The following is an 11,993-nucleotide window of genomic DNA, read 5'->3' on the forward strand; positions in this document are numbered from 1 at the left end:
GCGAACCTGCACTAATTGCAGGCAGCTGGTGTTACTTAAGGAGGCATTAGCCCACTGCTCCACCAAGGGTTAGTTGGGTTAGTTTTAAGTTGGGTTAGTTTTACTTGCAGTACTATAATAATCATTTTAAATGTGCTTATCAATTCCTATTTAGCATAACTATTTTATATCTCTCTGTTCACATTTACATAGCTATCCGCACATTTTTTTTAAGTTCGGGAAGTTAGAATGCCAATTGGAGTTTCATATAACCATGAATTGAATTTTTTTATTGAATTTTTTTACAGTAAGTTTGGTGAATCAGCAGGGAAGCCATTTATAAGCTAAGCAAAGCTTTGCTTGTACAATTTGCTTCATGTGTTTGCTTTTGCTTCGGTTTGCTTCATGTGTTGGTTTTCCCATTTGTCCAATTTTCATTCTATAATTAAAAAACCCCTCAAAGTACTTACTTTGTGCTTTTGTACTGAATCTGCATTCATCTATTGCCAATTCATCCTTTTGATGAATTATCTTTTCTTGTTTTATCACACAAAAGTTCTTAAATACCGCTTTCCCACTGCATTCAACTTAATTTTGTTTCTTCACATGTCACAAATATGAGTAGATGATCAAGGTGAAATAAATTCAGTCTCAGTCCAAATATTTCCAATTTTACTTTTAAATTATGTTCCCTTTGCTACTTACAATCAAATAGCAATGGATCAAGAAATGTATTTAAATCTTGAGAAAATTAATATGGATTTTAATGACATGTATTTTTGTCAGGATGTGCAGTGAGGATCAGCCAGAGGTTCCGGTGCTTTATAAGGATGTCACATCTCTTTTGCTCATCCAGATCTTAACCATGCCTCAGCCACTGCGCAAAGGTACATTGCAAAAGTTTCAAAAATAATAGACAGAGGGCAGCAGTTATCTCTCTTGTGATTTTGAGAATTGCAGCAAATCAATCTTATTTTAGGAATGACTTTACCTTATCTTTAGAAGTTGGCAGCGGGCAGAATTTTTGTTGTGACTTTGGCAGCCATATCTGTAAGTTTTGTCTTCTCAGCTTTATCAAATAATAATGGAGGGAGACCAGGAGGCCCAAGAATTTCTTTAAATTCTTTGAGTTGCAGGAGCATGGAAAGTTTTTTTCCCTCTTTGACCTTCTTTCATTTGTTTGCCGAATAAAAGTATTGAATATTTTACATTGCATTGTGAATGCTGGAGAGCGGAGGGGGATGAATAATTTATTTTTATTATGCAAACTAGCATTTTTGGCACAGAGGACAGTGGTAGCTGCTATAATACAGTTTGTGTAATGGTTGTTGCATGTACATATATTCAAGCATTTTATTGGAGTCTGAAGATCTCTTGGAAGCAGGAATTCTTTATTACTGTATGTTTTGAAATCTTTAATTTTATCATTTTGAAAAGGCTAACCTAATTACTTTTGTGCAGCTGTATTACAGGACACATTTTGTTATTTTATTACAGTATAAGCAAACATTTCACTTTTTATAAGGTCAGTTGAAATGCTGTTGGCTGGCTGCACTCTAGTGATTTTTTTTATATCTCAGCTGAGTTCCTTTAAAGGCATAAACAGCTGTGCAAGAATTTTTTTCTCTGTGAATAAATGAAGATAAGACTTGTCTAAAGTTAAAAAAATAAAGCCTTAAGGAGGCAGAAGATGGACACTGTAAGAGCTCATCAGAATTCTGAATATATTCTAAATTAACAATTTTAAAAAAACTGTTCATTATAGAGAAGTGGAGCTTTTGTTTTGTTTTTTTAACTTGAAAAGTATTTGTTTGCGGTTCTCATGAATTCTAAAAATACATGAAACGCAGCAGGTAAGCAATTTTTAGGGCTGTCTGGAATAAACAGTTAGGAGTAAGGTTAATGAAAGGTTTTCTCTCAGTGCTATGAGCACCTGCAGAGTAGAGCAACCTGCTTTAGGATTATGGGAGAAACAAAGGGATTTCTCCCTTGTCCTTCCTTCCATGCAGTTCCATTCATAATTGCATCTCCTTGCAATTACTGTAGTTTTTGTGTGTCTCTCTCACACCCACACCCACACCCACAAAAACATGCAGAGAGAGTCATACACATACATTTAGCATATATACAGGCTCACACTGCAAGTGTGAGTAGCATCCTATTTAATCTAGTTCTTATTTAGATCTGTTCATGGCAATGAATCTTCTGATACTTGTTAGCTTCTACTATAGTGGCATGGTGTGTTCAGTTACCTGGGAACTAAACAGGTCAATGAGGTAGTTAACATGATGGGATGAAAACCTCAACTTGGGCAATTTGAGAAATAAGAAATAAGAAAAAGTTAAGGCTATGTGGAAGCTTGTTCCTAAATTCTACATCTTAATAGGAGATGTAGAATTTAGGAAGAACTCTGGAATACAACATTCAAAGCATGGGTGGAGAACCTTTGTTCCTTCTGATGATGCCTAATTACAGCTCCATTTGTTTTGACCAGCATGGGCGAGGACTAATGATACCAGGGCTGTAGTTCAGCAAAGTGGAAGCACAAATACTTGTTCTTAAAGCAAGCTAGTTTAGCACAGATCCAGCATTATGCCATGTACTATTTGTGGAAGGAAGGCCAATCCTATTTAATTTAAATTATGACAAACATAGCATAGAATGCTATAGCAATAAGCGTAAAGTGTACTTGTAATGTCATTCAGTATTAGCAAGCACCCTTTCAGTTACGGCTACAGCGTTTCAAGAAATATGTTAAAATTAAGAAGTTGTATAGAAAAGTTCAAAACAATGTGTGGATTCTGTGAATATCTAGAAGACAAATTCGGAAAGATGTTTAGTTTTCTTGGCTTATCATGTAATTATATTTATAATTATATCTTTCTGCACATTACGAAGCTTAGGTGTTTCTGAGGGATAGACAGCAAAAAACTACACATTTTTGGTAGATCCAGTATCATTAAAATAACTCTAATTATGCGGTTTATTCATTGTGCTGCCTATTAGGAGAATCTTGGTCTAGTCTACCAATCTTGATTATTAGTGGCAAGAACTCATTATTGTGATCAGATAATGAATATTTTAGATTAGTGTATTTAAAAGGCAGTGATATCTTTTTTTAACATGGCTTTGACAAAAGTTTTGAGATTTGTTAAATTATTCACACAGCACAAGAACTATTGCCTCATTACTCACGTGACTTGCAGAATAAACGAAGAGTAGTACAGATTAGTAAATTTATAACATGAACTAAATAATAAAACATTGATTTAAACCAGGACGCTTAAAATTAGAATGGTTGTCTCAACAGTATAATCATCTTGATGTTTGATTGCTCATCTGGGAAAAATACTTGCAGAGTTATAGACTGTACAACTGAGGGACCATATTTTAATATATAAAAATGTGAGGCCCAAGAATGTCTAATGATATTTTTGTATTGTTACAGAACACTTTGTCTGTATCGTAAAAGTGCTTTTCACATTGTTGTACATACAAGCTCTAGTCGCACTTTCTGTGAAATGCAGCCCTGAGGACAAGATGACTTGGATGAATTCAGGAGCTCTGAAAAAGGTTGGTTTATTTAATAAAAATCTGAAGCAAGACTGCTAAGGAGGTAGTTGTCTCTTAGTTAAGCACCAGTCGAATGCTTTTGTTGGAATGTAGCTGTAGGAATTTGCAGTGCTTTACACTTTTCTGAGATAGGAAAATAGAAGGCTGCCCTACTGTGGTAGTGTTGAGAGTCAGTGATATTCAGAGCCAATAAATCATCCTGTGACATGTGGCATGGAAGCTTCATTGCACAACTGTTAGTGCAACTTCACAACATTACTGCCATTTTTATTTTAAAATGTATTCATTATAGGAGTCAGTATTCAAGCAGAAGGTCTTGAAGGTCTGGTTTTATCCCAAGCCTGCTGGTGCTACTCTGTGCAAGGGGTGGTTCTCTAAACTTGACGCTATTTTCCAGGTCGTGATGCTTCTTCCCGCCCAGGAAGTACATGCAAATGTTCTGACCTACAATCAGAATGTTGCTTTCCAATTAAATAAAAATAGGTTCCACATTTGAATTTTGTTTAAGAGCATTGTTCTTTTTTGTATGTTTGAATAAACAAGCCTCTGTTGACTTGTCCATAAGACAGTTAGGATGTACAGCCCTCCCTCCCTGCCAATTTCTTACCCAGTCTAGAGCATTATGAGTGCTTTGATGTATAAACACTTGGGCTTCTCTGGTGGGGCCCATTTTTTACATATGCAGAAGATTTGCATTCCCTACTGAAGGGAATAATAGAACCCTTCTTGGTGGAATTATTTATTAATGCATTGAAATGTTTATCTCCGTTGGAGGATCCTTTGTGGGAATGACTGCGTTTTATTTATTTTTCCTCATTTGGTGATGAATTTCTTCTTAATTACAGAATGCCATCAATGCAGAAAAGCCTTGTCAGGTGTTGCTGAGCCACGTGATCAGGGAACTTCTGAAAGGGAAGGTTTATGAACAAGAACAAGAGGAAACTGAAGATATGGTATATAGTATATGCATATCATTTGGTCAAGCTTTTTTTTTTTAGCGCCTGCTATGTCTCGCTGAGAAATTGCATGCGTGGTTATCAACTCGACAGCTAAATAGTTAGAGTAAAGTCCCTGTTTTGTTTGCTTCTATTAATTTAGGATAGCTCCAGTGCTTGGTGCTTACACTCCATAGAAACCTATTTGCAGCAATTCTGCCTGCCTTTCCTCAGGATAACCAGCCTTCTTCAGCATCACCTCTTTGGAGGGGAGCTACCCAGCTGCCAGGTCTTGTGAAATTTTATTCCTTTTTGAATATACTACATCTAGCTCTTTCCCTTTTGATGGTTTCGTTTCTTTCACAGGAAGATGAAGAATTTACTGTCCTTGCCAATTGCCTGGGTTTGCTACCATCTTCTTTTCAGTCGTCAGAGTTTCCTAGTGCCTCTTGCCTTGACTGGTCTGTGTCAGCCTTTGACATTGTATCCCAGTGGTGTTCGGAATTGGTCTCGTTTGCCGACAAGCATCCAACGCAGATCAAGGTAAGTAAACCATTTTTCAGATATTCATCAGGAGAAGGCCGATAGCACCTTTTCTGACTCCATCACACTTCAAACTCATGAAAGCTCATGGCTTTTAATCGAATGTGTTAGTCAGGAAAAGGTGCTACTAGACTCCTTCTGATACTTTGCCACCATAGATTGGCAGGGCTCTCCTTTTACAGAGCCCGCAGTGGGAAACATCAAGTTTTAATGTAATACTTATCCAGTGGGCTAACGGTAGTACTCGTTACATGTATAGTGGATGGCCTTTTTTTAACAGATCAATTTTTGCTTTGAATGTGCTGCAGTGTCACACTGTTTTCAACTACAGTTATTCACAATAGATGTGTAAAACAAAAGAGAAAATTAAGTTAACATATCATAAATTACTTTTGCGGGGAGGCGCTTTTTTTAAAAAAAAAAAAAAACTAGACCTACAAATCACAAAGCGATTTCAGTTGGGTTGAGTGAAAAGACAAAGCAACCAGAATCTTACTTTCCTGGAAGGGAAATGGTTCTGAGAAGAGCCCCATTTTGTTGCATGGGTGTCTCTGGAAAACCAAAGCAGGGACAGAGCTGGAAAAGTGTATTTGGCCTCCAATTTGCTGATCATTCAGATGGTTCATTCCAGTCTGGGTCATTTCTTCCTTTATCTATAGAAAAAAGTATTTGAAAGTGTTTTAACTTGACAAAGTCAAGAGATGCCAACTTACTTTCACAAGGAAACAATTGCATATTCAGAGCACATAAAGATATTATTTAACTTTTTTTGTGTTTGTTTGTTTTTTTTTAAAAAAATCTTCTTTTTCAGGTCTTACTTATACAAAAACCTACCTGGGACTTACCACACCTCCTACAATTGCCTGAAAATTATAATACTGTTTTTCAGTACTATCACAGAAAGACTTGTTTCATCTGTTCCAAAGTTCCCAAAGATCCTGCAGTTTGTTTAGTTTGTGGTGCTTTTGTGTGTTTGAAAGGACTGTGCTGCAGACGGCAGAGCTTCTGTGAATGTGTCTTGGTAAGAGACTCTTAAAAGTTACTGTTCTGTTGCCAAAAAATATGTTAGAAAGGAAAATATTTTTAATAATGCATTAGATGAATTGCTTCTTTCAATTAAGCAATTATTGGAAAGAATGAAAAACAAATATTTTTTGGTAAGCCTGGTTCCCAATTGCTAAAAGTCTAAAAGACGGTTGGTTGGAATCAGTTTCTCTTTTAATGCTAAATCATCTGTATACTGTGCATGCTTGCCTTTGATAATAAGGCAGATTTTGGCTCATAAATACAGTATGTTCATACTTTAAGTCAGAAAAGCTGTTCTGCAGATACAGAAGAGGCAAGGATAAGATTGTTCTAAGATGGTAGTTATTCATTAAAGCAAAACATTTTCCTCTTCATTGTAATTGCACTCACAAAATGTCATCTCTTCTTCCTACTGCTCTTTAATGAAACTTCAGCATTCGCAAAATTGTGGAGCTGGAACGGGTATTTTCCTTTTGATCAATGCATCTGTAATCATCATAATTCGTGGCCATCGGTTTTGCCTTTGGGGCTCCGTTTACCTGGATGCTCATGGTGAAGAGGACAGAGATCTCAGGTAATTTTTCCAACGTGGTTAATGGGCATTTGTGCCTGTATTGGCCAGCTTTTATTTTTAAACAAGAGTTCTGTTGTAACAGTTTGGGTCTATTGCTAGCTGAAGAAATACTTGTGTGTGTAAATATCATGGGTTCTGGGTAGCACCTGGGTGGGATTCTGTGGCGGCCGGTGGAAAATGGGGTGTGGGCCAAAGTAAAATGGTGCAAATGAACCAAGTGATCACTTGAGACAAAGATGCCAATGAAAGATAATGGATTTCCTGCAGAGCCCCAGACATACAATGTAGTTGAGGGTGTGTGTGTTTAAAATAGTCAATTACCTTGCATCAGCCTTGCTATTTTTCTGATTTTTTTTTCTTTACAGGCGTGGCAAACCACTCTATATATGTAAGGAAAGATACAAAATGCTGGAACAGCAGTGGGTATCACATACATTTGATCACATCAACAAACGATGGGGGCCACATTACAATGGTTTATAGGTCACTAACTGTTGTGCTGTCACGTCTCCTTCATTACATTTACTCCTTGATTAGCTTTTGCTTTGAACCCAGTCCTTTTCTTTGCTGGGAAAGCATGAAGCCAGGTCATGAAATCAAGCCCTATATTAATTAGGTGCTGATAATTTTTAAAAAATACAAAGGAATTAGTTCTCCTGATTTGATATGGAATCTAAATTAATTTTATAGTTGTTGCTTTCTAATCCACTAATAAACAAGCACACATTGTACTTTAAAAATGCCACTAAATGGCCATTGAGTCTTTTATTTTTCCCTGATTGGGGTGGTTTGATTGTGCTGATGAACTGTATATCTGTAGACACCTGCTAAATACGTTGCGCCTTTTTTCTTTCTCTTTTCTTTGTGTTTTAAGATTTTGCTCAATATGCATTTGTAAGTATGTAAGAGTTGTAACACTTTCAATTGTGGAATTGTATAGAAATGTGTAAAAGATTTTTAGAAAATAATTCGCTTATTGCCAGAGAGCTATTGAAATAGTTTCAGGCATTGCTGAAAACCTTATTCATTCTCAGGAATTTCATAGATATACTCCAGAGATTAGTGAAATAGCTGTGTAAAATAAGTAGTTCAGCACTCTGAATATAATACAACATGTATACAATGTTGTGTCTGACATTTCAGTTAATTTAATTACAAAGAAATCCCAAAACATCTATTCAACTGCCTGTGTACCTGCAACAAATGCTCCACGTGGTCAGACAGTGGTCCAACCAAGCATGCCCTTTGTCTCATTCCCATTAGCTGACTTGTTTTGGGTGGGTTGTTGTGCAGGAGAAGGCTTCATTTTGCCAGTGGGTTGTTACTTGGACACTTAATTGAATTTCAAGCAGCTCAGGGTAAGGGATTGAGTTGCAGGATGGCAGTGCTCAAATGGTTCCTCTCCCTCACCCTACCCCCCCCCCCTTTGCAGCTCAAGTGAAGGATGCTTTGATCTAAAAGACAGTGGAGCAGTCAGGACTTCAGAACAACCCCCCCCTTACACACGCCATTGACCCCCTGATTACATGTATGTATCTGGTTGCATAAATTGATTTACAGACAGGCTGGGAGGATGTGAGCAGGCCTTTGTGCTCTAGAAATTATCAACAGAGCATTTTGGTTTTGAGGAATTTGAAATCAGCCAGGATAGGCATCCTTGCCAAAAATGAAGCACACAGGCAAGCAGTACTTTTCAGTACTAATACATTGCTGCCAAAATGCTTTTCTTCTTTTTTGCAGAGTTGACAATTTCAAACAATGCTTTTGAAGGCTTTTGTGACATTTACATACTTTAAACATAATTTCTTTCCTGGCGGGGAAAAAAAAGCCTTTACCTGGAAACTATTTTTTTAAGAAGTGTTTTAATTATAAAGCCTTGCATTTGATTGAAAGCTGCTTTCTCTTCAGCTATAGAAAAGCACATGGGCCAGGCTGTGGGATTATTTGTGTAAGGATCTTCAAGGCCCTTTCATTTTAATATATATATATATATATATATAATACACGGCAATATATTTTATCAAAAATTGTGTAGACAAAGACATGAATGCAAATATTTGGAGTATTCCTATAAGTCTGTATATTGTTCCATCATTATTGGAAACATTATTATTATTATTTTTGGTCTAAAACATGGCTTCATTTGTCAGTACATCAGAAGTTCTCCTGGCCCCCTCCTCTCTTCTTTTTGCATTGCTCACCAATGAGGAGAAGCCATTTTATGAGCATCGGGGATAAGACGAAATATCCTGGGCATCTCATGGCATAACAATATGACAGGGCTTCTCCTTTGTATAGTTTGAAACTTCACAAGAGATAATGTTTTCAGAAAATGACTAAAAAGTGTTATTTAAAATGGAATGTTTTTGATGGGTGTATATGGCTGCGAAGTAAAATTATTAGCCTTAACTTTAAAAACTTTGGTATTTCACAATGTTCATTTTGATACTAGTGCGTTAGTCACTGGTCAGTTTAAAGACAAAAGACGAGACACTTGTTTGGAAATCCTACTTGAAATATGCCTGCATGCTGCTGAAACAGAAGTTGGATTCCTCCTATAACTTCTTGAAAAAATCTGCTTTATTAAACTTACTTGGAGAGCATAACAGGTCCAAGCTAGAACGGCGTGTGTGCTGCTGCTGCTGCTTCTGCTGCTATTATTCCTCCAGCGTCCTGGTGAGATAGCTTGTATGAATGGAAATCTAAGTACAGTACATTACTGTAGAAACAGAATTGACATGTAAAACTAAAACTACATAATCAATATTGTAAAATATGTTAATAAAAGTCTACTGTCATTATCTGTGTGTAAAGGCTCCTCTTTTTATCCTTTTCTTTTTTCGCATGAGTAGATTCAAGTAATTCAGAGGTCGATCAGTTTTAAGATTGTCCCCCCCCACACACACACACCCATTTCTGGGTTGTTGTTTTTTTGTGTTTTTGCATTTCAAATTATGAATTGTAGTCAATAAGAGTTGTGTCCATTTGTACCACAGGGACAATCATTCATGTTATATTGTAAGATGAGGTGAATGAAGAAAACACTTCGGTGCCAAATCATATACAGCAGGGATCCCCAACCCGCAGTCCACGGCCTGGTGCTGGGCCGTGGCCTGTTCAGAACTGGGCCGCAGAAGTGGTGGGTGAGTGCGTGTGTGCAACTGCATTTGTCAAAGCAGTGTGCATCCGTGAAACTATCCCCTCCCCCCCCCACCGTTTCCACTCTCCCCCCCCCAAGCCAGAAAGGTTGGGGAATGCTGATATACAGTATCAGATGTTAGGATGTAATAAATAACATGCATGTATTATGTGAAGATACCAGTGCAACCCATCTGTGGCCAGTATTCCTCATCTAACTTCATTCCTTACAGATATTCACACCACTCTAGCAAAGGTAGGATCTTAATGGTGTCTTGCAAACTGACAAACCTGTCTGTTACCCATCACTTGGACGGTCTGTGCAACACCACCAGGATACTATTCCCAGTATTAATCGATCTTATTAGTCATTTTCAGTGTGTTTTCTAGGGTAATGTAAATTGGCAATTCAGTAATACTGAATAATGATGATTTATCCTGGAATGTTTGGATCAGAAATAACTTTTACTTACTTTGAACAGAACAATGATAAGTCCCTTTTACATTTTCCCCTTAGTTACCCAAAGATTCCTGAAGGGAAAATTTTTTAACCAATGAACATAGGAAATGGGGGACATTCTTTAGACAATAGAAAAATTGAATATTTTTGTAATGTATGTTGTTAACAATTTTTTGGGGGGGAATGTCAGGCAGTGTGGCATGAAAATGTCAAGTCAGGTGTGACGGTGTAGCCTGAAAGCTCACTCAATATTTACAATTCATTTTTGGTCCTAATAAAAGTATATTATTCAACTAAACTAGGTCTTAGCCAAGTGGTTTCTCTTAAGATCATATAAATCTTATCCAACTATTATTTTTTTAAAAAATCCTACGGAGCAAGCCCGTGTCTTCTATTTCTAGATGAAAATGACCTCAGCTTTATTTAAAGCCTTATCTTTTTGCTGAGATGTAATGCAGTTGCTTGGTTCTAATGAAAGATATGAACCCCTCCAAATGAGATTCATTCAATACTTTGTGATATGTACATAAGCCATGCCTTAGTGCAAGATGTGAAACCCGTCTCTTAAGAATAGATCTTGATTTTTCTCCCAATTGTCTTCTCCCTCCCCCTCCTCCCAATTTTATGTCACCTCAGCCCTTCCTTTCAGGTGGAGTAAAGGCTAATGTAATCATTGCAGCCTTCTCTTCCTTCAACATTCTGTGGCTAAGTAGGAGCCCCGTCGGTCCCAGAGCTGATGTTATGACAAATGTCTTCATGTTTAAGGTGAACTATTGACACTTAGTGAGGCTCAACATTTCCTAGGTTGAGATTGCGTGCGTGCATGTATGCGGGTATTTAACTGAATGCATACATTGCCTTACATTGTTGACCAAAAAGAAATCAACATTGTCGGGTAACCTCACTTTGCAAGTCAGATGCAAAATTGAGGAAGTCAGCAGACCTGCACTGCAGCATGCTTAACGGTATTCCAGGCAAGTCCGTGAGCTTCCTCCGGGAGTTTGAATAAGTCTCAGGTTGCAACGAGATGCAGAAAATGACCTGCAGAAAGCATTTTAATAATGTTATTAATAGTGAGGCAGTGAGGGGAGGTCACTGGGATCTATTAGCATTATTTTCTATTGCACCGTGCATTTGGGTGGATTTCTTCCCTCTTCAACCTCTTTGACCTTCAGCTCCACCTCGTACAGTGCAATTTACTGCAGGGCATGCGTACTTTCATTCACAAAGCCCAGCTTGCTTCTGGAATGTTAAAACCTTGAATATGAAAGCCTGGTTGTCATAGCAACTATAAATGAGTGGGAGCTGTCCCAATTTAGATGATTGGCCTTTTTAAGTTTTCTTGGGCAGTGTGTGTAGACTTATGTCACACAAGCCAACAAACCTACCCACATTTTCTATAGCCACCAATCAGCTGTGGATACCAGGATACTTTAATTTCAATAATTTATTTAATACAATTTCATTTCCATTACTGTCTTGTCAGATTTGGAATTCATTCCTAAATCATTTCAGATGTATGTAATCCATCCCATCCACCCATGGTAGGCTATTAATGTCTTTGTTTTATTGGGGGCTGTATACACTGTGTCACAAGCTATGGAATTTGTTTTGAATAAGTAAAGGAAGAAAACCTGGTTTAGCATTTGAACTACTAAGCAACTATCCCCAAAAGAGGAAACCAATGAAACTTCCAATAAAGCTGTCAGAGGTCCCAACTACAGACCTAAGCCCAACAGAAGACAAGACATTGGGATCAAAGGAA

General features: G+C 37.4%; 1 protein-coding gene across 1 annotated transcript in view; it reads left to right on the top strand.

Moving 5' to 3' along the window:
- Positions 1-9,450, top strand: part of LOC310643453 (E3 ubiquitin-protein ligase UBR3-like) — a gene marked incomplete at its 5' end in the record, with an annotated part of 115,922 nt that extends 106,472 nt beyond the window's left edge. Inside the window, 8 exons of the mRNA XM_083367884.1 lie at positions 766-866; positions 3,428-3,552; positions 4,398-4,505; positions 4,651-4,776; positions 4,854-5,030; positions 5,842-6,051; positions 6,491-6,630; positions 6,996-9,450. Coding sequence (XP_083224010.1) covers positions 766-866; positions 3,428-3,552; positions 4,398-4,505; positions 4,651-4,776; positions 4,854-5,030; positions 5,842-6,051; positions 6,491-6,630; positions 6,996-7,113 — 1,105 coding nt within the window. The 3' untranslated portion in view covers positions 7,114-9,450. The remainder of the gene's footprint in view (positions 1-765; positions 867-3,427; positions 3,553-4,397; positions 4,506-4,650; positions 4,777-4,853; positions 5,031-5,841; positions 6,052-6,490; positions 6,631-6,995) is intronic.
- Positions 9,451-11,993: the final 2,543 nt, after the last annotated feature.

This window comes from Vipera ursinii, assembly GCF_947247035.1.
Source record: "Vipera ursinii genome assembly, chromosome: 1".
NCBI lineage: Eukaryota > Metazoa > Chordata > Lepidosauria > Squamata > Viperidae > Vipera > Vipera ursinii.